This window comes from Myxocyprinus asiaticus, chromosome 14 (assembly GCF_019703515.2).
Source record: "Myxocyprinus asiaticus isolate MX2 ecotype Aquarium Trade chromosome 14, UBuf_Myxa_2, whole genome shotgun sequence".
In the NCBI taxonomy this organism is placed as follows: Eukaryota; Metazoa; Chordata; class Actinopteri; order Cypriniformes; family Catostomidae; genus Myxocyprinus; species Myxocyprinus asiaticus.
The window spans coordinates 14,930,436-14,956,824 of NC_059357.1; the positions used below are offsets into that span (position 1 = coordinate 14,930,436).

Here is a 26,389-nt window from a genome sequence, read left to right on the forward strand (position 1 = left end):
TGGAACAAAATTTAGCGATTATTTTTCAGTGGACATTTAAAGGTCATTCTTCCCAAATGAATCTCATCTGCTTTCATGCAAATGGTAATTACTGTATGTTTATCTATCTGTCATTACACGTACCCCAGCCGTTCTGTTCTAAAGGTTAACCAAAAGAGATAGAGAGTGTGCCTGCATTATACATAGCACACTGACCTTTTGTGAGGGTTCTTTGATTAGACTTCAAGCTGTTTATAGGTTTGCAGTAATGAGGTTTTTAAATGTTTGCGCTTTACATCTGTTTAATATTGTATTATTATTGTTATATAAATCACAAGGAACCTGAATTTTTGTTTTGTTTCCATGTTACAGCATTATGGTCATGTACATGTAATTCCTGACAAGCTCTCTGTGTTGATTCTGAATTGTAACCATTTTTATTTTATTTTTTTTTTTGCAGCAGAGATGCTGAGCTGCATTCTTGTGGGAAATGTTCTCCAAGCTGAGAAAAGATGTACAGTCTCACAGTGTCTCTTCACTGGGTGCCATTAAAAATCTTCACTATTTTGCATTGGTTTATCAGTTTTTCTTACTTTTTTAAAATCTTGATTCCTGTGATACTGAAGTTCTAAAGCAAACTAACTATAGAATTATATCAATGTTATGCTTATGTTCTTTTCTCCACAATTATTCATTTGTTCATATTACATTATTTTTTATTGGTAATGATAGAGACTAATCAAGTATACTGAATTTGTTTTTCAGAAATGAATAGCTTTTGTAAAAGCAAATCTCATCTGAAATGTATCTGTTATATTGGTCACTTTAAAAATTAAGCTGGATTTTGAAAATGTTCTTAAAGGAATATTCCAGGTTCAATACAAGTTAAGGTCGTTCGACAGCATTTGTGGCATAATGTTGATTACCATAAAAATTAATTTTGATCTGCACCCCCTTTAAAAAAAAGCAATAATCGAATTTAGATTGAGGCACTAATAATGGAAGTGAATGGGGCCAATTTTTGGAGGGTTTAAAGGCAGAAATGTGAAGCTTATAATTTTATAAAAGCACTTACATTAATACTTTTGTTGAAACTCATGTATTATTTGAGCTGTAAAGTTGTAAATCATCGTTTTTTATAGACGTTATAGGGTGTTAGGGTTTACTGCATTGTGTCATCATGGCAACGAAGTTGTAAAATTGCCTATAACTTTACTCAGAAAAGGTTAGCGTGCGCTTTTATCACACTAAAATCATGTTAACGTGTACAGTTGAAGTCGGAGGTTTACATACACTTAGGCTGAAGTCAATAAAACTTTTTTTTAACCACCCCACAGATTTAATATGAGCAAACTATAGTTTGGCAAGTCATTTAGGAGAGATACTTTGTGCATTTCCAACAATTGTTTACAGATTGTTTCACTTTTGATTGACTATATCACAATTCCAGTGGGTCAGAAGTTTAAATACACTAAGTTAACTGTGCCTTTAAGCAGCTTGGGAAATTCCAGAAAATGATGTCAAGCCTTTAGACAATTAGCTTCTGATAGGAGGTGTACTGAATTGGAGGTGTACCTGTGGATGTATTTTAAGGCCTACCTTCATACTCAGTGCCTCTTTGCTTGACATCATGTGAAAATCAAAAGAAATCAGCCAAGACCTCAGAACAAAAATTGTGGGCCTCCACAACTCTGGTTCATCCTTGGGAGTAATTTCTAAATGCCTATAGGTACCAAGTTTATATGTACAAAAAATAGTATGCAAGTATAAACACTATAAGACCACGCAGCCATCATACCGCTCAGGAAGGAGACACATTCTGTCTCCTAGAGATGAACGTAGTTTGGAGCGACAAGTGCAAATCAATCCCAGAACAACAGCAAAGGGCCTTGTGAAGATGCTGGAGGAAACAGGTAGACAAGTATCTGTATCCACAGTAAAACAAGTCCTATATCGATATAACCTGAAAGGCTGCTCAGCAAGGAAGAAGCCACTGCTCCAAAACCGCCATAAAAAAAAAGCCAGACTACAGTTTGCAAGTGCACATGGGGACAAAGATCTTACTTTATGGAGAAATGTCCACTGGTCTAATGAAACAAAAATGTAACTGTTTGGCCATAATGACCATCGTTATGTTTGGAGGAAAAAGGGTGAGGCTTGCAGACCGAAGAACACTATCCCAACCATGAAGAATGTGGGTGGCCGCATCATGTTGTGAGGGTGCTTTGTTGCAGGAAGGACTGGTGCACTTCACAAAATAGATGGCATCATGAAGAAGGAATTTATTGGATATATTCAGCCAGGAAGTTAAAGCTTGGTAGCAAATGGGTCTTCCAAATGGACAATGACCCCAAGCATACCTCCAAATTTGTGGCAAAATGGCTTAAGGACAACAAAGTCAAGGTATTGGAGTGGCCATCACAAAGCCCTGACCTCAATCCGATAGAAAATTTGTGGGCAGAACTGTAAAAGCGTGATTGAGCAAGGAGGCCTACAAACCTGACTCAATTACACCAGATCTGTCTGGAGGAATGGGACAAAATTCCAGCAACTTATTGTGAGAAGCTTGTGAAAGGCTACCCAAAACGTTTGACCCAAAATGTTAAACAATTTAAAGGCAATGCTACCAAATATTAACAAAGTGTATTTAAACTTCTGACCCACTGGGAATGTGATGAAAGCAATAAAAGCTGAAATAAATAATTATCTCTACTATTATTCTGACATTTCACATTCTTAAAATAAAGTAGTGATCCTATCTGACCTAAGACAGGGAATTTGTTCTACGATTAAATGTCAGGAATTGTAAAAAACTGAGTTTAAATGTATTTGGCTAAGGTGTATGTAAACTTCTGACTTCAACTGTATTTTGTTTATGTCTTATGGCTATACTTTTGAAATAGTATTTCAACATTTATGGATCGGCCCTCATCCCCTTCCATTGTAAGTGCCTCACTGAAACCAAGATTTTCTGCCTTTTTTTTCCTTCTTTTTTTTTTAAAGAAAAGGAGGAACAAGTCCAAATAAATTGTTGTGTTACTATTCAGTATTATGCCTCAAATGCTATTGATTGAGCTTAACTTGAATTGAACCCAGAATATTTTTTTTTTAAACTCAATATTCTGATGTATCTCATATGTGATCCTTTCCACCTTCAACTACAACATGCTTGTCTACAGCAGGGGTTTTAAACTATGGGGCGCGCGATTAGGGAGATTTTGATTCATTCCCACTGACTCAAGTCTTTTTAATCCATTCACCACAAAGATTCGTTTATCGTTCTATCACCATTTCTATTTTCTACAATAGTGGACAAATAAGCGTCTTTGATGTGCAGTGACTGAGCCATTGATTCATGGATTTAAAACCGTTTTAAATTTTGTTCACGACCAAAACAATAGAAGTGAACGAGAACAGTTCACTTAAAAAGATTCGTTCGAAACACAGTTTCGTTTACGAACGAAACACTACTAATGAAGCTCAAGTGAAGCGAAAACGTTTGGACAAAATGACGGAAGTTTGACGAATGTAGCCTAAATATACTACAGCCTCACGTGTTTCATGGTAAATAACAAATGATGATGACTGAACCGTCACACCGACCGATCACAGTAAGTTAAAGATATATTCTATTAACTTTATATGTCTTACGTAGTGTGTATATCCTTCGTTAAAGGTGTTGGCACACATTTCTTAATGGATTTGGGTTGTTGAAGGGGGTGCGCGAACTCATATTAGACAACCGGAGTGTGCGCATGCCCTGAACCGTTGAAGACCTTTGGCTGCAATGAACCCCTTAAAAAACCCTTAAGGACAATACTCTTACAATTATAATGTAGGGGTTCCTTAACTCAAGGGATTTCTTGCACATGGGAGCTGATCTACACTATGTCAGTTTACTGCGACAAGCCAATCTTTAACATTAAATGTCTAAAACTATAATGCAAGTGTCTGTATTTATATAATTCAATCAGCAGGGGGCAATATTAGACTGTTGAATGCGACTGTAAATAACAACACTCATTCAGTTAGCATGTGTTTAGGAGCTAATGCGATAACTGCACATATTTCAATCAAAGCCCATAAAGAAAGGTGTGTTTTAGTTAATTAGACAACTTGTGTCTCTGGTATACGTTCTGCTTTGACTTATGATATGAGACATGAATGCACGTCTTTCCCAGCACCTACAGTAAAACCCATTTAACACGCTTTGAATGTGCTTTGATCACAGCTTGCATCCATCTGCAGGTTGTGTGTGCAACCTGGATCCAGTTTTCTCCACTGCTGTGCCCTCGTCTCAGCTGTCGTGTTTGACATCCTTTTAAATCACAGTCTCTGAAGGCAGGACAGAAGAAATAGGGGGTCGTCACTCTGCCAAAAGTTTATGTCCCTCAGGATTTGGCCATTTCCCAAAGCCGCACTTTCCTGTGCTGTGTAAGGTGCTGACATAACAGCTGAACCCACTGTTCACAAGACAACTTTGAAGGAATAGGCATTTCATAAAATTGTTACCTCAAGAATCTATTTCTACTTCATCTTACCCATAAAAATGAAAATTAATTTGTCAGGTAAATTTATTCAGATTCAATATTATTTTTTAGTTGATTAAAACGAGTTAAAGGGATAGTTTAGCCAAAAATGAAAATTCTCTCATCCTTTTCTCACCCTCGTGCCATCCCAGAAGTGTATGAATTACTTTCTTCTGCTGAACACAAATATAAGATTTTTAGAAGAATATCTCAACTCTGTCCATACAATGCACATCAACAGGGTCCAAAACTTTGAAGCTCAAAAAGCATATAACGGCAGTATAAAAGTAGTCCATTCGACTCCAGTGGTTAAATCCATATCTTCAGAAGCGATATGATAGGTGTGGGAGAGAAACATATCGATATTTAAGTCCTTTTTTACTAGAAATTTCCCCCTTAACTTTCACATTCTTCTTTTGTTTTTGACAATTCACATTCTTTGTGCATTTTGCCACCTTCTGGGCAGACAGGAGAATTTATAGTAAAAAAGAACTTAAATATGAATCCGTTTCTAACCCACACCTATCATATTGCTTCAAAAGAAAATTTAACAATAAAGATTTAACCACTGGAGTTGTATTGATTGCTTTTATGCAGTCTGTATGTGCTTTTTGGAGCTTCAAAGTTCTGGTCACCATTCACTTGCATTGTATGGACCTACAGAGCTGAGCTATTCTTCTAAACATCTTCGTTTGTGTTCAGCAGAAGAAAGAAAGTCATACACATCTGGAATAACATAAGGATGAGTAAATGAGAAATTTTTAATTTTTGGCTGAACTATCCTTTTAATTTAGATGTTATCAACTGATGCACATTTTTAGGTTACAAAATAAGTTTTACCGTATATATTCTAACGCTCTTTGACCTGTACACGCAGACTTGCTATTATTACTACAAAGTCGCATCTCGCATATGTATTAACAGAACCTCGCGCACCACTGCGGAGTAAACAACTAAAGTAATAAGACGCTCAGACTTATAATACTAATTATAACTCGTCGATTCCAGAGGAGATGTGTTAATATATTTTCAGCTCTTCATCATGTACATTTGTGTGAGCCTCAGAAGCTCATAGTCAACAGTTTAAATGCGTAATGTCGCTCAAAGACAGCTCAACACGCTTATCCGCTCATGCCCAATCAGCAGTCCTCGCGCTCCGCTAACCGCCTTAATATTTTACAGCCCATCCCCTTCGTGGCTCTCATATCAGACCATTTAAAGATTTCAAAGAATTGAATACCTAAGTACGCCATAGAGACCATATTATCAAAAGCCTATAGTGAGTTACCCTAAATTTGCCCATTTCCTTGCATAAACTGCTCCTCGGCTCACCAGTAAAACAACACCGGAAGCGAGTGGTTAGAGAGAGAGAGAGAGAGAGAGAGAGAGAGAGAGAGAGAGAGAGAGAGAGAGAGGAGGAGGAGGGGAGGGGAGGGGAGGGGAGGGGTAGAAGCACATGAAAACTGCGTAGCCCACTGGTGGTTGAAATAGACGGGGCAGAAAGGTTGCCTTTCTGGGTCGCAGGCGCTATCTGGAGCTTTGCTGTACTTTTATGCGAAACGACAGCGGATTTAAAAGACCTGCCGAGGTACGTTTCCTGCATCTGTGCGCTTTTAGCGTGCCTTAAATATTGTTTGTCGATGTCAAATGTTGTAGTTCTAAAGGGCATAGTTGTCTATAAACAAAGTTGAGGTTGAGGCTTCACGAGGTTGGACTTTTAATGCCAAATACGTTGCTCTCACTGATTTCAAAATGTGCCGTTCTCGTGACATAACTGAAGGATCATATTTTAAGGGTTCCTGTTCAGTTCAGACTGTGCGCATTTAGCACCGGTGTTTCGCAAGCCACAAGCTGTTGCACACTGTTTTTATCGGATCAACAGGCATAGAGTGCAGCCCCCTCCAGCACAGCTGTCAAGACTTACGGACAGTTCAGCTAACATTTCCAGCTCCATTCCAGTCTCTCCAATACTGCTCCATAATCGCGCGCGTACTTTGAGCGTTAATTCTGACACATTAAACACTTAGAAGAAAACAAACGTGCTTTATATATATATATATATATATATATATATATATATATATATATACATAAGTTTAAGTTTATACATTAGGATAGTGTTTGGTGGTGATTGAAAAGACGAAGTAGGCCTATATGAGTTGCTCGTGACGTTTTAAAATAGCCATGACATATTGTTATTAAAGGAGATTTAAATCGAGCTTGGGTGTGTTATTAAAGCCATGCGTCTTTCTGAACTGTAAACTGCCCTTCTGTTTCAGGTGTAACATTCATTTAGCCACGAGACAGACCATTTTTAGCTCAACGAGTAGCGGATAAACAAATGCAAGAAAGCTGTGCATGTGCGCACATATGTAAATATGCTTTAGATGTTATGAAAAAGGCATGAGAACTTTTTAGAATCCTTTTCCAACATACTGCAGCTACTTGAGTTTATTAGTTCCTGACACCCGGCAGTTGCACATCGGACACATTGCCATACAGTGAGAAAGTTAAAGGCATGCTCTCGCTCATTTTCCCCTTTGATATTATCTTCCACAGCAGATTCTTTTATCTCCCATCATGCACATTTTTTAGTTTCCGTTCAACAGTGGTGCGTGCGTGCGCTTTTGTGTGTTAACATATATGTAGCCTATATATGTGCGCGATTTGTTTCTATCAATGTTTTGTTTGAATGTATGTTGTACACACGCTCGCGTGCGTATGCACGTGGCACACAGTGCGTTTGTAATATGCCTTTGAAATAGAAAGAACACGTTTCTGTCAGCAACATAAAAATATGTTGCTAATGTTAGTTGCATTACAGAAAACATTATCACTGTAGATGTTTTGTTTGTTTGTTTTTTGATAGCGTGAGACAGACGAGTCAATGCTCTCAATGTTGGTTTTTATGTTAAAGGTGCAGTATGTAAGATTAAGAAACCCTTGTTATTAATGACACCTGTGGCCGTTAAGTGAACTGCAGCCAGCTACCTGTTGCTCATGCTCGCACTCGTGCGCACACTCCATAGAGAAGCGAGCGAGCGAGCATCGGCCAAAACAATGAGGTAATGTACAAAGTGGCTGAACGTGATTCACCGGCATCATGCTGACAGATGAGGTAGCACGATTAAAATTACGCAGTTATGATTGTTTTACTACAAACTTTGAGATTAAACTAAAACAACGTATCAGCTAGCATAGCATACTGATACACACATACAGCTACATACTACTGAACTATACCAGACAATTTACTGTTGCACTGCAGTTATGTTGCACTATTGTATGTTTTGTATGTCATATGTTGTACTACGGTCAAGAAACCAGTGTATTTGCTTAAATTGATCCTGTATACCTGACTTTTAGGGGGCTTTCACACTGGGCACGTTTGCTGCGGTCCGATTCCAAGTGCGATTGTTCCCGGTGCCCCCCGCAGCGTTGGTCTGGTTTCACACTCACTTGATTCTATCAAACCCCGGTCCATTTGCGTTCATCGTACGTCATCACAAACACGCATGGAGAACACAACGCGACTCATCATACTTTTTGTTTTTTTGTTATTTTGGTGCTATTATGCCATCAGAGTGAACGACAAATGCGTATTTGTGCGCTTCATGGTGTAACTCATCAGATGTCCAGGGGAAGGCGGCTTGCTGCTTCTCGCAAATGCCGTTTTTTGAGGAGACAGCTGATTGCAAGGAATTCATTTGCATCTTTGCACGATTGCTCGTATCCAAGGTGAAGTTATCGCCACTGCCATCTCCTATTATACCCTATATTTATAACCTATAATAGTATTTATAGATAGTATTTATAAGATAGATAGACAGACAGACAGACAGACAGACAGTATTTAAAGTGTTGATTGTACTTGTATGTCATTGTGGTGTCTTTTTTGGGACTTTCAGGAATGAAAAACCCATGCGCAGGTTACTTTACTTCCTGAACGAGTGCGCACCCGAGTACGAGTTGCTTTCACATTCACGCGAATCGCACTACAGTTCCATTGCAACCAAACTCAGACCAACTCCTACAGGTAATCTCGGCTTCGGTACCGCGGTGCTCTCCCTGGTCCGCATGACAGCTTTCACATTACCAATGTTTCATGCAAACCGTGCTCTGTTTCGAACTAAACTGCCAGTGTGAAAGCACCCTTAGTATAAAGAGAAGATCATTGAAATTATTTGAAAGTTATGAAGCAAGGTAGCTTGCAATTCGCCAGCATTAGCAGGCAAGATCAAGTTAGCTAAAGTTCCACAGATCAATCCTTATGGCACTATATTTCACATGTTTTGCAGTTATGTAAGCTTACCTGTCCAGTAAAAAGAATGCCAATTCAGGGTCGGTTTTGATCCCCAGGAATCAAATATCCTGTCGATGTTCACTCTAGTTTTCGCTCGACCACGATCATCCAGTAGATAATTATTATTATTATTTTTTTGGCTCACTCTGAGTTTGTGTAGGAGTCGGTGTTGTGCTGGGAGACGGACGTTTGCTGGATTCCATCTCTAAGTTAATGTTACCTAGTGTTGCAGATTGTCACTATTGAATAGCGGAAGAGAAGCTATTACTGAGGCAAGGCTCTTGGGAGCGCGCATAAACATCATACCCTTTGGATTTTCCCGGCAAAACCAACCCACTCCCTCTGCTTGAAAATCAGTCTACAGGCTTTAATTGGCAACCTAGGAAGTCTGGGAAGGGCTCATTTTTTAAGTTATTTGTGGCAAAAAAAAAAAAAAAAGGCGAACATTACATGAAAATTGTTGCACCTTTAAGAAAACAAGATTAGTTTGAGAAATTAAATGACCACAGTACTGTAAACACCTCAGTTTTGTCAACAAACTATTGTCATGTTATCGTCCAAATATCAATACTTCCCTACTATATAGTATGCCAAAAACAGTACGCCACTGAAGTAGTAGCCATGTCCAAATCCTCCATAAAACAGTAAGGAAGAAATACTCGGATAACCTGCTGTTTCCGTCGAGATTTGGAAGTGCAGATCAACTGGACACTTTACTATCCCATAATCACTCGGGAGCTGAGGAGGTGGCACGCTCAAAACGCTGGATTAAAAAATAAAACGGCAAAGAAACACGAGTCGGGCAGCTCTTTTTTAACTGTTAGTGCTATATATACAAATAAAGTTGTTATTTGCACATAATGGTGGTTGTTTAACCAAACCAGAGTAAATTATTTTTGTAGTTGTTACTATGTCATACACTCCCTGAGCACTTTATTAGGAACACCTTCATATTCATGCGATTATCTAATCAGTCAACTGTGTGGCTTCAGTGCAATGCATAAAACCATGCAGATACGGGTCAGGAGCATCAGTTAATGTTGACATCAACCATCAGAATGGGGAAAAAATGTGATCTCAGTGATTTCGACCATGGCAAGATTGTTGGTGCCAGACATGCTGGTTTGAGTATAACTGCTGAACTCCTGGGATTTTTATGCACAACAGTCTCTAGAGTTTACTCAATGTTGCCAAAAACAAAAATACATCCAGTGAGTGGCAGTTCTGCAGATGGCAATTCCTTGTTGATGAGAGAGGTCAACGGAGAATGGCCAGACTGGTTCGAGCAGACAGAAAGGCTATGGTAACTCGGATTACCACTCTGTACAATTGTAGTGAGCAGAATCGCATCTCAGAATGCACGTCGAACCTTGAAGCAGATGGGTTACAACAGAAGAAGACCACGTCGGGCACTTTATTAGGACCATAGAGTTCCTAATAAAGTGCGCAGTGAGTGTATATTCAGGTACGGGACAATGCCTCCGTTCAGAGTACATCCAGAATCTATTCATACAACTCAGCTGCATACATAAAGAATATACTGTTTTACCTATTGAGAAGTGCGTCTTTCATTAAATACAGTACATACTCTGACCGTATTATATTTTGGACGCAGCTGATAACTTTCTGCTCTACAGCGCCTTCCTTAAAAAGCAAGACAATATTACAATTCTGACCAATAGGAGAGTGCAGATAGTTGTAGTTGCCCTTCACAATGAGTATATACTAATATATCATTCTGTTCTATTACTCGCATTTCATGCTACCTCTCGTGCATTGCACGTAACGACGATCGACCGCCAAAAGCAGTAAATTCGCAAGTGCTGAGGAGAATGTTTTGGAGCCAGACTTTAATGATTGGACATCACTTTATTGGTCAAATTAAACTCTCCATAAAGAGTTATCGAAAGAAAGAAAAAAATTATTGGTCATCTTTCAAGATGGAGTATTTTTACTTGACACAAATTCACATTTAGGTTGCATGTGTACCAAAGAAACAACTGGTTGATGACAACAGTAATCAGCAAATAGAAATGACAAGTACACTTCTGTTTATCCTTGTGCATTCTAGGTATTTAAACATTTAAAGAATGAAACTTTCACACTTTATCTTAAACTCTGTTTTGTTCTCAGCATAATATGAACAGTGAAGACTTGCACCTTTTTGAATGATTTGATTTCATTAACATTACTAATTACTATTGCCATTAACTAAATATATCCATTAGATATGACTCATCATATGAACTTTCGGGAAGGCATTTGACACATGGCTTCTCATATATGTGGCTTCATTAATAAATGACAAGGAACAGCCCATCTGCTCAGTCACATTTTGTTGAGGTGAAGCACTCCCTTCTGGAAATGGATAAATGCATCACTGCATCACTGACCATGTTACATGTTGTAAAAATGTTACTAGTGTTACAGGCATCAGACTGCGATGTCATAAATTGTTTATTAAAGTTGATTTTTAATCCAGTTTAGTATATATATTACATAAGTATAGATGCAGCTTTGCATCCTTTGTTGTGTGTTAACTGAGTTGGAGTAGGTTTTTTTTAAGATATTTAGTTTATGTTTGCGATTTAGCCTGGATAAATACAGTTCTTGATAAACACTTTACTGAAGTGACAGTTTCAGTCATTCATTGATCCTATGCTAGTACTTGCAGTTCTTTAAGTTGTGTTTTCAGTTGGCAATCATTTAACTCTGGAGGTGTTTTCTTAAGACCACACAAGTTTTATAGCAGCTGGTCTGTCATGACAACAAAGAGTAAACAAACAAATTATTGGGCAAACAAATAGCCTTTTGTCTCTGTGGGATTACAGAGACAATTCTGTACAAGGTTTATATGAATTCAGTTGGTTTCCTGCCATTAGAATGATTTAAAATGTACATTTAAATGTATAAACTGGATTGTTTCTAATTGCTAATTAACACGCCTATATTTGCATAAGGATTATGTGTAATTATGTCTTATGCACTAGAATTAAAAAAAGATCTTTGGCCGTCAATGTTTTTTTTACAGATACCCTGTTGATTTATTCCACCAGAAAGAGAAAAAACTGCTCTCTCTCTTATCTAACTTTGTATTATCCAAGCTCTATAAGTGTCTCTTCTCAGTTTAATCAACATGAAATGTTGCATTTGCCCAAAATTGTTTGACCAGCTTGGCCTATGAGAAATCTGGAAGTTGAAGGGTAAGAACCTCAGGTCTGTTGAAATATTACATTTCATAAATAAGTGAACTGGAGGTGAGTTTGAACATTTAGTCCTGTTGGCACGCTGTACATTTGTTTAGCTGGACTGTACAACCTAGTGTGACCTATGCTGCCAAAGTTTGTGCGGTTGATGTCCTCTTCTCTGAATTAACACAGCATTGGAGAGGATTGACTGGGACATAATTGCTGTACAGGGAATATGCTCAAAATGTTGACCAGCACACTTTGTACTGAAAGAGAGAGACAGATAGCAATGCAGAGGGAGCTTAAAGAAAGTCTGTGTATTGAAATAAGTGGGCAGAGTTGTGTGCTGTAGTTTGCTACACTTGTTGTTGGCCATTTCCAAGGATCCAAAAGATCTTCTTTATCCAGCACTTGGAAATGACAGAGGATTTCAAAGCCTGCATAGCAAGATCAGGACAATATTGGTAATGTTAGCATCTTTTTCCAGACTTCAGTTGTCAAGAACTCCGGTTGCTGTGGCGAATTAATTCAACGAATAGCATGTAGATTCCACTGAAATTCATAAAAGCTACCATATGCTTTATCATTAAAGGCCTTTCCAAGGAAAGCCTCAAATGTACAGCTTCATTCTTGTCACTTTAAGTAAGTGTAATAAGTGACTATTTAATATAGTTTGGGAAGTTGACATAATCGCCTCGCACTGATGGACAGCAATCGCGGTCCTCCTTTTCAGTCTTTGCCACATGGACTGTTGGATAATAGTCCACTGTGAAGTTCACACCAGTGTGGCTTCGGCAGAAGGGCACATCGAGGTTGCATAGCGGCCACAAAAGGGGCACTCGTGAGCACCCTTCTAAAACCTAAAATGACAATTCTTCTAGACTGTGCAGGTTTGAAATTTTAGTTTATAATTTATATATACAGTATATGTATATGGGATAGTGTGTATTTAAGATGCTGTATCACCATCTCATATCAGCAACCCATTTGTATGTTATTGGAGCATGTGTTGTGTTGAGTCGGCGTTAGAGAATTTGAGGAAACGAAAGCAAGTGAAATAAGAGAGTGATGAAGTGGTTTCCTCACACTGTTCATTTGTTCATAGAAATGAATATGGTCAGTTTCATGCAGTAATGGGTCACTTTTAAACTTAGACTGTATGTTGAGTGGGCTATGTGACTACACTGTAAAAATGTGTTTATAATTAAGTTATGACAAATTAATTTTTACCATCCATTTAACTTGTACATTGTACATTTTTGTTATTTCTACTTAATTTTAAGTTTTGAGTTTTCAAAACTTGATTTTCTTCATCAGTGATTAAATTCTAAGTTTTTGTAAAAAAAAAAAAAATTTGCAATGAACTTGTCATTGCAACTTTGGAACCATTTTGATTTTACTTACACATCTAACACAGCATTAAACTTAGTTTTCAATTTTAGTGGGTTAAATTTTTGTGTACAGAGTAAGCGGTTGAAAACTGTGCAGTGGCACAGAGCCGTTAACCAAAAACTGAACAGAACTGAACAAAATATCTGGCACTGACCAACATCATGAGATTTCAAGAGTGTGTTCTACTTTTTAGTTTCCTCTAAATGTATATTTAACTAGCTCTCAAATGCGCTTTCACTTTCTCTCTTTGTTCTCGCTTTCTCTCTGTGCAGCTTCGCTGGCCTCTTCCTAATTTTACCTGAGTGTTTGTGTGTGTTACTGGGGTTTACACATTATCTGATGAGTTCTGTTTGTTTTGTGATTCACACGATCTTGCAACTGACCTTGACTGCCTCACCTCCCTCCACCCACTTCTTGTCATGTTCAGTGCATTGCTTGGGTAGATAATCAGAGCATCAGATGAGGAAGAGAGAAACTGCTGTGGTTCATGTAAGCCTATTAGCAATCACTCAAATGAAGTGGTGTTTGCTGTAGAAGAGGTAAGTCTTTGATCTTGAATGCTAATGCCTACATAATTTGTTCTGGAGTTATCCCCACCTACCGGCTGTTGTGTTTCTCATGTGTTGTTTTGGAGATCTAAAGCCTAGTGCACAGTACACAACTCAATCCTGTCTTTGATGTTTTGAGTTGGTGACTGGTCCGCGACAAGAAGTCTTTCAAACCTGCTTTAATCTTGCTGACGAGTCTTCAGGTGTGCACAATGTGCCGAAAAGCGTGAGACTGACAATGAGCAACAGCCAATCAAATACAGAGAGAGAGAAAGAGGAGAGCAATGCATTGACCATGTTTACATGCACTTTATTAAACTGTTTATTCCAGGGTGTTTGCAGAAAGTCGCATTCTGAAACGTCATGTTTTCCAATCCCAGAGTTTTACGTAAGAGGGAAACCCCACTATTGCAGCGCAATTCCACTGCAGTTTGCGATAGAAAGTTACAAACACAACAACACCTCTGGAAAATCTAGAAATAAAGCGAAGCAATGGAGATATAAAATAGTGAAGTCTTCCTAGGATGCCATGTTTGTTATTTACACAAGTGTCGCAGGGAAATTATGTTGCTATAGAAAAAAGCTGCTTATTGACCAAGCCGTGTGTAAATGGGAGTAAGTAGTACACCACTTATACAGTGCATGTAATGCATGTAAACTTTCTCGCACTTAGCCACTTTCTTGCAGTTAGCCATTTTCTTGCAATAAGCCACCATTTGGTGTCCATGTAAACAAAGTCATTGAGAAGCAGAAGAGAAAAAATAATAAGAAAATAAAATAATACAACACTATTTGATATGTTGCTGGTTACATGCGGATTTAAAAGTTAATAATAGTCTGATCGGAAAATATAAAAATGAGAATGCATTTACATACACAAGAACTTCACAGATCTTCTTCAGTATGCATGATATTAACATGTAGTTACACAGATGTGAAGCACACATATCTGACAGTTTGTACAGGTATTCCACGAAAATGAACTTTACTCTAAACATCATTTTTGTACTCATATTAAACGTATAATTAGGAGAAACAGTGCGCCGGTTTATAGCGCTTTTTTCTCTTCTTTTACTTTTTACGCTTTATTATCATGCATGCAGTAAATACACTGACGTAATGATGCATGTATGCCATATAATATCAGAAACTCCCCCCCTCAAAATTGGAACACAAGTGGTCAAAAGAGACGACCAGGTCTACGTGTGATCAGATCATCCAAAATGCATCTTAATACCCAGCATAATCTGGGACGAATGGTTGTGTAGTTATTACATCCACCACCACGACCGAAAACAAAAAACGATGAGTTGTTAAGTGTGTGCAGGGAGCCGACTGCTAGTTGTGTATTGTGCGCTTGGCTTTTGTGCTCATCCATGCTTTCGTCAATCAGTTCTGTGACCTAGCCATTAACAGACATAACCATTCCATTTGGGGAAAAAAAAAACTCTGTGATAAAGGTGGAAAAATTTAACGATTTAGATTTTTTTTCATGTTTGTGTGGATGTAGATCAGATTCAAGTATGTAAAGCATGGATTATATTAAATATTTATACATTTGTCTAAGAGAACGAAGATGCCTCTAGGGTAGGATTTACTGTCAAAAATATAAAACAACATAATGACCTCACTGATTCAGTGATGACAGGTCATGACACTTACAACTTACGACTCTAATCAGACAAAAACTTTGCTTATAAGTATACTTGCAAATACTAATAAAAGTGTCTTCTGAGGTTTGACCTATAGCCGCTAATTTAAATAGGTGTAGTCAAAAAAGTTGGTCAAAAACAAGCCAAAAGCAATTGTCTAATGTAAGGCTGAAACTATGTTTTAAGTATATTTTTGCAAAATGTAGGTTGTTTTATTGTTGTATTACTCACCCTAGTATGTATTTAAGCAATATCACACGAGCAAGAGCACTGGGCTGATTTAGGGCCATGTAGCACGATTGCGAGTGTGATATTGCTTGTATACAACAGTTCAATGAACAAGTACATTTTTAAAAATTAGGAAAAACTGAGTACGGTCATAAAAAACGCATTCGTGCATGGAACTACTTTCTTACGCCACGGATCAGAATCTGTCGTTGCTGGTTCAAAACAAATGATGTGTCCAAGCCTCTCAAAAACATCACTTTAGAACTACTAGTATCATGGCTTGGGCTGTTTCTAACATGTTATTGGAGAAGCAAGTGTGTGTGAGAGAGAGAGAGAGAGAGAGAGAGAGAGAGATGGAGCATGTGCGATCACCTGTTGATGATGCTGTAGTCTGTTAACTTTCTGAAGATTATGGCATTTTGGTGAAATTCATCCTATTTTCTCGGTGGAAAAATAGCTGTCCAAGCGGGGGTATTCCTCCCTATTTCTCGGTAGCTGGTGCACAAGAGTCTTTCACTATAGAAACCGCAATCTCCTCTGCCATTTTGAACAGTATTTTCTCTCCAATGTGAAAACTCAGGTAAGAGGTAAGCACCTTGATTTTGTGTAATTAATCAGTCTGTTGTGTCTCTCAGCTGTGATGAGCCTTACTGCTTAAGTTGTTAATTTAAAGCCGTTTAAAGCTATTTCATAGCTTTAGTAGTGTAGTAGTAATATGAGCAATCACGGAGTGCTGTTGATTGTAAACACTGAGTGATGCTGACTCCACATCACCAAATGGCTCATATTACACACAAAAATGGTCTTTTGCCTCCACCTGCTGGCTAAAATATGTAATGTCACAAAATTAAATGTAAAGCGACAGATAGCTCTTAACACATCTGCACTGCTCTTACACTTTAGTTTAGAACGGCATGAACACAAGCGGAGTGATACACATAGTAAAGCGCCCGAGTGCTGATGGTGTGAGACCATCAGTACTCATGGAACGTCTCTCGTCCAGTCAGATTCGAGGACCGGAACTTAGAACTAACTGTTGTATATAAATAAATAATAAAGAAGTTTAAGTGATAAATATGGGAATGTTCAATAATAACTGCTTTCTATAACCAAAGTGACTGTCTAAAATTTCCAGGAGCTAAAACCACATTTTGGGGGCGAGTTAAGTTCATATATACAGAATTGCATGTGACAACTAGTTGTTTGTCATGCTATACAACAGCACACAAAGAAGCTCTGTCAACCTTTACACACATACATTGTTATTATACAAACTATTTATAACATGGCAGAAATAGGAGCATTGTGTGGTCAAAGAGTGAGACAACTCCTGTTAAGTGTTTGGGCAGAGGAGAAAAAAAAGAATTGCCTGTAATGCCAAACAGTTTAGAATTAAAAGTAAATCCTTAAAGACAAAAGTCTTGATAGTTAGACTTCTGTATTATCTGTCACTATGATACAGACATTGCTTAAGGCTGTTGTGAGTTAGAGAAGGAGATTAACTTCGGTTATCATATAGACAGTATTTGATCCACTCCTGTCTAATGTTGTATGTACAGCACAATCTGTTAGTAAATAAGGTTGTCAATCTGAAACACTGTGTGTCTGTGTGAACGTGGCCATTTCATCTGACACTGAGTGGAATATACCCTTGGGTTTGGGAAATATCAAGGTGTGTTTTTTTTAAATTATTTTCCAGTTGTATCAACTGCATAATTGTCCACTGATTCCCTTTTTTCTTTTTTCTTTTATTTTTCTTTTCTCCCAATTTGGAATGCCCAATTCCCACTACTTAGTAGGTCCTCATGGTGGCGTGGTTACTCACCTCAATCCGGGTGGTGGAAGACAAGTCTCAGTTGCCTCCGCTTCTGATACTGTCAATCCGCGCATCTTATCATGCGGCTCATAGTGCATGACACCGTGGAGACTCCCAGCATGTAGAGGCTCGTGCTACTCTCTGCTATCCACGCACAACTTACCACGTGCCCCATTGAGAGCGAGAATCACTGATCATGACCACAAGGAGGTTACCCCATGTGACTCTACCATCCTTAGCAACTGGGCCAATTTGGTTGCTAAGGAGACCTGGCTGGAGTCACTCAGCACACCCTGGATTCGAACTCATGACTCCAGCGGTGGTAGTCAGTGTTAATACTCGCTGGGCTAACCAGGCCCTTAAAGCAAATATTTTGTATCTATTTTTGCTCCTTTCTTTACATATACACAGACACACGTTCACACTCACTATTAATGTTGCACACAGGCACAGATATAATTGAATCCAATAATTTTTAATCTTTTTTACTGTGCACATGCAGTTTCAGCTGCATTGCTGGTATATTATGAGATTATTTGTTTATATTTGTATCTTAAAGGAATAGTTGGTGGATGATGTTGGTGGTCTTAAATTACTTTCAGCAATGCCTTAAAGGAGTAGTTCACCCAAAAATGTAAATGTTCTCATTATTCACTTACCCTGATGCCATCCCAGTTGTGTATGATTGTCTTTCTTCAGCAGATCACAAATGAAGATTTTTAGAAGAAGATAGAGCTCTGTCAGGTCCTTATAATGGATGTACACGGGTGCCAGCACTTGGATGGTCCAAAAGTCATATTTGGTCAGCATAAAAGTAATCCACAAGACTCCAGTCGATCAATGAATGTCTTCTGAAGCGAATCTTTTGTGTAAAAAATAAATACATAATTAAAACTTTATTCACTTTTAAAAAGCACTTCCTGCCAACAGCTGACGCAAAGCGTGACGCAAGCGCGTCGGTGAGTTCACGCGAGAATTCGGAAGTGCCGCTTATTTACAACAGAAGAACGAACGTCACTCGAGAGTCCAGACATTTCAAACAGCATCAGAGACCTGGATGGTAGCGCCGATTTAAAGTTAAAAACTTTTTAATTATTGACTTGTTTCTTACATAAACCTATCGATTCACTTCAGAAGACATTCAGTGATCGACTGGAGTCGCAAGGATTACTTTTATCTCTTGACCGTCCAAGTGCTGGCACTCGTGTACATCCATTACAAGGACCTGACAGAGCTCTATCATCTTCTAAAATTCTGCTGAAGAAAGACAGACATACAAATCTGGCATGGAATCTGGGTGAGTAAATAATGAGAGAATTTTCATTTTTGGGTGAACTATTCCTTTAAGGCAATGTTGAAAGTCATTTAAGACCACCAACATCATCAATAAGGTAAACGAGATTTTGTTTTTTTTCTCTCACAACATTCAAGTTCATGAATATGTATAATTTTCCCTTTTAATAAGCAGTAACCAGAAGCACTGTTTTTGAACTAAAAATTAGATGGTAAAATTAAGTAGGTTTATGTTATAATGTACTACTGTATGTGATTGTATGTGGATTGAATTTATGCTTCACAAATTACACACACTCATTAAAACAAATTAAATCTTTAATACTCTGTAATCGATTACTCTATTTAATTTGATTACACAAATGTAAAAAATTCGGAAAGCGGAAGTGACAGTCCACGGATAAGTGTCCGAACACATAATATTAAGAAGTGTCTCTTGTGTTAGAGCACATCACTTTAGATTTGAAAAACAATGTAGTTGACCTGAAATACCATAACATCACTTCAGTAATGCAACAGCACTTTTAAAAGATGACATCCAGTTTTCACAGACCTGCTGGACACACTAAGTAGACTGCATGCGTTCACTAGATAGACTGAATGCGATTTGCGGTGCTGTGTCCAGATGCTGGAGAGAAGTTTATCTATTCGTTTCACACAGAAAAAAAACATATTGAAATGCACTCTAAACACAATCGTTTAAATTATAAAATATAAAAAACATAAAATAATGTAATGAAAAAGCCATCTGTCGGAAACAAATACTTTCTGTTCTGTAATTTAGACTGAATCCAGATGATCTAAGAAGGTTATTTTCAGCAAATTGTGGTTTGGATTCTGTTCTGTTTAAATTAATTTCCATTTGAATGTAAATGTGATCTTACTCATGTGAATTAGTTTCATGATGATTAAGTTTGTAATAGTTCACTATACCCCACTTCTGATACATTTTGTATAGTTTATTGCCATTATTACATGCCATCGGGAGCACCAGGACCTTTCCAGGTGGGTCGATCGAGTAGTGGGCCACTCAAAATACTTGAAGTGTGACAAAACGGCACTATCCGATTAGACAGTACAGCATATCCACCGCATAGAGGGACCTGTCTCTCTCACCCACACAGGGGTAGCTGATTGGTGGGAAGACATTGTATCCGAAAAGATAAAATATTTTATTTCCATGGCCTGGTTTTTCCATATAAGAGTTCTAAACTGAAATGAGTAGATTGCATTGAACTAATTGATAAAAAAGTAGATCTTGCTTTTAAAAAAGCTGGGCACCACTGTCTGTCAGGTGGAATTATATAAATGTTTTATGTAATAGGTCTGCTTTATTTATTGCACAATCGTTTTGTTGTCGTTATCATTCAGATGTAGAGTATTTCAAAACTTAGGCTAATGAACGCATTTAAGCCAAACGTGACTACACCTAAACAGCATTTTGCAATCTGAGTTATTAAATAATTTGTATGATTACTTGATTCGTCGTCGGATTACTTGATTACAAAAATAATTGATAGTGACCGCCTTATTTTTATTAATGTTTTTGGTGGGGGGAAAGCTGCAGAGAAATAGTGATTCTAGGGATATTGAACGGTGATAATCTTTTCTGGAAATTTAATTCAAAAACGAATTGACTCAAAAATGTGAATGAGCATGATGCTTTTATAGACATTTGTGCTGTGTCTGAAACCGACAGCAGCTGTCTTGCTGCCTCACTGCCCAGTCAGTAGTAGGCAAATATATATTCAAATATCTGATTCAGAAAGATTCATATATCTAATATGTCATATCTGGTTGTGAATCATATGCATGGAAGTGACATATGCAAGTGACAGAATCACTTAGTGAGAATGTTGATGCTGTGTGTGTGTGTGTGTGTGTGTGTGTGTGTGTGTGTATGTTTGTGTGGTAGTGGTGGGGGGCAGCAGATGTCAAAGTTCAGAGCAGAGGGCTGATTAGATTATCTGACCATCAGGTTCAAAGAGCGGTCAGTTTACCTAAACTGCAGATGACCTGATGCAACTACTTTGAATATTTGCAGATTTTCCTATCATCCAGTCAGGACAAAATGTTATCTATCTCTCTTTCTACCTATCCATCCATGCATCCATTCAGCCATGAATCTATGCATCCATCGGCCGATCTTTATCGGTTCACATGTTTTTGCTGCTGTATGCATTGGTGTGCATGTATGTGGCCAACATTGTTGATCTGTTCCAGTTGTCTTGAAGTGAATAAACAAATCAAACCTGACTGCTCTCTGTCCACCATACTGTGTCTGTTTCTCTTTCTCTCACTTTTCTCTCACTGAAAAATCACTGATAGAGATGCAGACCATAAAGCCAGAGTGAGAGCAGAGAGGAGCGCATTTCTGTCCTGCTTAAGCCTATTACAGGCTTACTGGGCCAAGCAGTTCACATTAAGCATGTAGAAAAAGAGAGGAGAGAGAGACAGCGAGAGATAGATATTTAGTTATTCATCTGAGAGTATTAAAGGGAAAAACACTCCAAAAAGCTGACCCGTGGTGTGGAAAACCTGGACACCAATGACAGCTCAGAGCTCAGCATAATTATCACGAACAACAAACAGGTATACACAATCAACCGTTAACCTTCCCAGTTAAATTTTCAATGCAGTTTTGATATGTCCTTAAAAAAAAATTACATACAGCAACATCCAGTGTCCAACCGCACAACCTCTCCTGTACAGCCATTTTCCACTTTGTAAAATGTTATTCTAATGCACTCGGTGTGCCATACTCAAAACCAGTTGAAACCAACAAACACCTTTAATATAGGCCTAGACTACATGTGATCGGCTGCATTTTTAGAAGTTATTTCAGATCGAATTATAATGCACATAATTTGTGTTAGTCTGAAATAAGGCTTATTGTAGGGTCACTTAGTCATTCAATTTCTAAAAATAATATTAGGTATGAGCAATATAAGCAAAAAATTATATCACAATATTCTAGAATGTTTTGGTGGATAAAATACAGTAGATCACTATACACATCTTTATGGAAAGTGATTCAAAAATTTTGTAACTTCAAAAAAGATGAAAGGTCCTTTTTGATTTAAAACAAAGTCCTAAGTAGTGTTCAACCTGGCATGTCCAAACAATTTTAACAATAAATATCTAAGTAAAAACAACATTTTACTGAAAATCGAGTCAATCTGGGATTACAAGAAGAGACAGAAGCAATTGAGACAGCCTAAATAGATAGAAGAACTGTGGTGAATTCTCCAAGAAGCTTGGAACATTCTATCTGCCAACAACCAAGAAAAACTGTGTCCAGGTGTACCTAGGAGAATTGGTGCTGTTTTCAAGGCAAAGGTGATCACACCAAATATTGATTTAGCTTTTGTTATGTTTAATGGATTTTGTATGATGTTAATTGTTAAATAAAAATTATTTATGGTATTATATTTGAAGACATCCTCACTATGCAACATTTTTCACAAGTCCCTAAAACCTTTGCACATTAAATATATATATATATATATATATACACACACACACATTTCAGCTTAACACATTTCATGTTTCTAAGGCTTTCATTGTACTTTAATTGCTTCTAAATATTATCCTTAATTTACAATAAATTTAAAAACAAACTTCATCAATCATGATTTCTTGATTAGGTTTTATGCACAAGTATGTGCATATGCAAGGTTGGTGAATGAGACCTACATTTTTGACTTTACCCAACATTCTGCTTTGTGTTTTTTGGGGGTCTGAGGCACAACGCTATATTTAAGGACATGACGTTTGCCGTTTTGACAGAGGGATTACAGAATACCTTCAGGAGATTAATTTACCGCAAGACAAATCTTACAACAGTGCAGAGGATGATGATGAAAGTTGTACACACACGACGATGATCCATAGGCTTTAGGGATTAGTGCTAGCTGCTCAGACATGTAGCTGGTCTTCTAAGCTGCCACCAGAAATCAGCAGGTTGTTACAGTATGCAGACTGAATGTTAAGTCTACAGTGCATCTGGAAAGTATTCACAGCGCTTCACTTTTTCCACATTTTGTTACGTTACAGCCTTATTCCAAAATTGATTAAATTCATTATTTTCCTCAAAATTCTACAAACAATACCCCATAATGACAACGTGAAAGAAGTTTGTTCTAAATATTTGCAAATTTATTACAAATAAACGAAAAAAAAAAAAATCACATGTACATAAGTATTCACAGCCTTTGCTCAATACTTTGTTGAAGCACCTTTGGCACCAATTACAGCCTCAAGTCTTTTTGAGTATGATGCTACAAGCTTGGCAAGCAGTTTCTCCCATTCTTCTTTGCAGGACCTCTCAAGCTCCATCAGGTTGGATGGGGAGCGTCGGTGCACAGCCATTTTCAGATCTCTCCAGAGATGTTCAATCGGGTTCAAGTCTGGGCTCTGGCTGGGCCACTCAAGGACATTCACAGAGTTGTCCCGGAGCCACTCCTTTGTTATCTTGGCTGTATGCTTAGGGTCATTGTCCTGTTGGAAGGTGAACCTTCGCCCCAGTCTGAGGTCCAGAGCGCTCTGGAGCAGGTTTTCATCAAGGATGTCTCTATACATTGCTGCATTCATCTTGCCCTCGATCCTGACTTGTCTCCCAGTTCCTGCCGCTGAAGACATCCCCACAGCATGATGCTGCCACCACCATGCTTCACTGTAGGGATGGTATTGGCCAGGTGATGAGCGGTGCCTGGTTTCCTCCAGACATGACGCTTGCCATTCAGGCCAAAGAGTCCAATATTTGTTTCTCATGGTATGAGAGTCCTTCAGGTACCTTTTGGCAAACTCCAGGTGGGCTGTCATGTGCCTTTTCCTGAGGAGTGGCTTCCGTCTGGCCACTCTACCATACAGACCTGATTGGTGGAGTGCTGCAGAGATGGTTGTTCTTCTGGAAGGTTCTTCTCTCTTCACAGAGAAATGCTGGAGCTCTGTCAGAGTGACCATCGGGTTCTTGGTCACCTCCCTGACCAAGACCCTTCTCCCCCGATCGCTAAGTTTGGCCAGGCGGCCAGCTCTAGGAAGAGTCCTGGTGGTTCCAAACTTCTTCCATTTACAGATGATGGAGTCCACTGTGCTCAGTGGGACCTTCAATGCTGCAGAAATGTTTCTGTACCCTTCCCCAGATCTGTGCCTCGATACAATCCTGTCTTGGAGGTCTACAGACAATTCCTTGGACTTCATGGCTTGGTTTGTGCTCTGACATGCACTGTTAACTGTGGGACCTTATATAGTCAGGTGTGTGCCTTTCCAAATCATGTCCAGTCAACTGAATTTACCACAGGTGGACTCCAATCAAGTTGCAGAAACATCTCAAGAATGATCAGTGGAAACAGGATGCACCTGAGCTCAATTTTGAGTGTCATGGCAAAGTCTGTGAATACTTATGTACATGTGATTTCTTTCGTTTTTTATTTTTAATAAATTTGCAAAGATTTCAAACAAACTTCTTTCACGTTGTCATTATGGGGTATTGTTTATAGAATTTTGAGGAAAATATTATATAATATATATATAATATATATGAATTTAATCCATTTTGGAATAAGGCTGTAACATAACAAAATGTGGAAAAAGTGAAGCGCTGTGAATACTTTCCGGATGCACTGTATATGACAAGATCCTATACTCCTCTAATTATTGCTTCACTTCTGTCCTTTTTTGTTTTGTCTTAACCACTCCTCTTAGATATTGAAGTACAAAATTGAAACAGTCCAGGACTCAGTGGGTTATAAATTTGAATGGTGGTGAATGTTTAGTAAAGGGATTTCAATATGATGCAGTGTAAAACATGAAATAGGAAATAACCAGCCACGGGCTTGGCAGATCTACCTCATGTTGAATTCAGTGTCCCACTTAAAGAGATGTGAAACTTAAAAGTGGTTGTGCCAAGAGTGTGTGCTTGGGGACCAGGAAAAGTTTTACTAAAGAAATGGAGATACTGACTCTGTTTAGAAATGTTCTGAAATGCATATAATATGCAGACAGAAAAGTAATAATTAATTATACCAATGCATGACTTTAAAGCTTATATATAAAATAATTTAAGTGTGTAGTGTCAGGCTCTGGTCTCAACTAATGCTTCTAGCCCTAACTATTGCATTTGCTTTATAGTATGTCAGGTCAGGTCAAGTCAAAGTTTATTTATCAAATGTGCTGTAATGTGCCATACAGGAATAACTCTTGGCAATGAAGTGTTATTTCTGGGAGCTTCAAAGAAATTAGAAATGGAAATCACTAAATTAAAGAAATACAGTAGTTCCCCCAAAAATGAAAATTCTGTCATCATTTTCTCACCCTCATGTCTTTTCAAACCTGTGTGACTTTCTTCTGTTGAATGCAAAAGGAGATGTTAGGCTGAGTGTTAAGGACTGACAGCCTCAGTCGTCATTCACTTTCATTGCATCTTTTTGTCAAATGTGTTGTTAGGGTGAGTGAATGAGAATTAACTGTAAATTATCACTTTTATTTTTGGTTGAACTGTTCCTTTATGCTAAAAAGTTATTGAGAACTCTGCACTGTGTTGTGTGCCATTAGCTGCTCCATTTGGATTGGGTGCTGCTATTATAGCTTCGCTAAAGCAACTACTGAATCATATAACACTTTTAAATAAATACATTTTCCTTTGATTATGAATGTACATGGCCTGCTTAAGGGATCTTTTAGTCCTCTTCCCCAAGCCCATAAAATGCATTTTGTTTAATCCCTCTCTACATATTTTTCCCTCCCTCTCTCTCTGCTTGCTGTGCAGCTGCTTGTCCTGTGCAGCGGCAGCCAATCAATTCTTTGTTGGTGCTGGTGACCATGTGGCTCAGCCAATCAGCTCTCTCAAATTGCCATCCTCCTGCATGAACTGTGGCTGAAAGCCGTACTAATCTCTGAGTGGAGAGATGGTCTCATCCCTTCTCTGTCTTATTTAGATTAAAAGTGTGAATTAAAAATTAACGTTGAAGGAATGAGAAGAAGGAGAAAGAGTGCCTGCAGCAACAAACATCAATGATTTAACAAAGTAAAGTATCTCATGTCTCACTGCAAGAGCAGCATTGAAGTTGTCACAGCAGCAACGAATGATATGGATGCACAAAACATACACAGGAATTTTGTGGTGGACAGACAGCACATTCAACAGATGAGTGTGTGTGTGTTTGCATGTGTGTGTGTGTGTGTATGTGTGTGTGTTTGCACCTGTCCCTGTAGTTCTTTGGGATAGAACCACACTGTCACTTTGCATAATACATAGTGGTATAACCCACCAATTAAAAATGTAATGCTCTCTAACTTTAAACTGAAGGAGTCTTGGCACAGTGAAAGGAGGGTGGAAAATTGGCGATAAGAATACAGGTTCTTGGTGTGTGTTTGTCATAAATGTACAGTGGGGTCCAAAAGTCTGAGACCACAAGTGAAAATGCTTCTATTTTGCATTTTTCTATTTTGATACAAAAG

The 26,389-nt window shown here is 38.2% G+C and overlaps 2 protein-coding genes across 6 annotated transcripts in view; both read left to right on the forward strand.

Moving 5' to 3' along the window:
- LOC127452371 (signal transducer and activator of transcription 3) overlaps positions 1–548 on the forward strand; it is a 64,820-nt gene extending 64,272 nt beyond the window's left edge. For all 3 annotated transcript variants that reach the window (XM_051717802.1, XM_051717800.1, XM_051717801.1), the window contains one exon: positions 440–548. In XM_051717802.1, the coding sequence (XP_051573762.1) occupies positions 440–531 (92 nt within the window). In that variant the 3' untranslated portion in view covers positions 532–548. The remainder of the gene's footprint in view (positions 1–439) is intronic.
- A 5,422-nt stretch (positions 549–5,970) lies between these two features.
- Positions 5,971–26,389, forward strand: part of LOC127452374 (signal transducer and activator of transcription 5B-like) — a 145,086-nt gene continuing 124,667 nt past the window's right edge. For 2 of the 3 annotated variants that reach the window (XM_051717809.1, XM_051717807.1), the window contains exon 1: positions 5,971–6,096. The gene's annotated coding sequence lies outside the window, so the exon portion shown is untranslated. Of the gene's footprint in view, positions 6,097–13,818; positions 13,931–26,389 lie in introns of all 3 variants that reach the window. The other variant, XM_051717808.1, reaches the window with a different exon arrangement.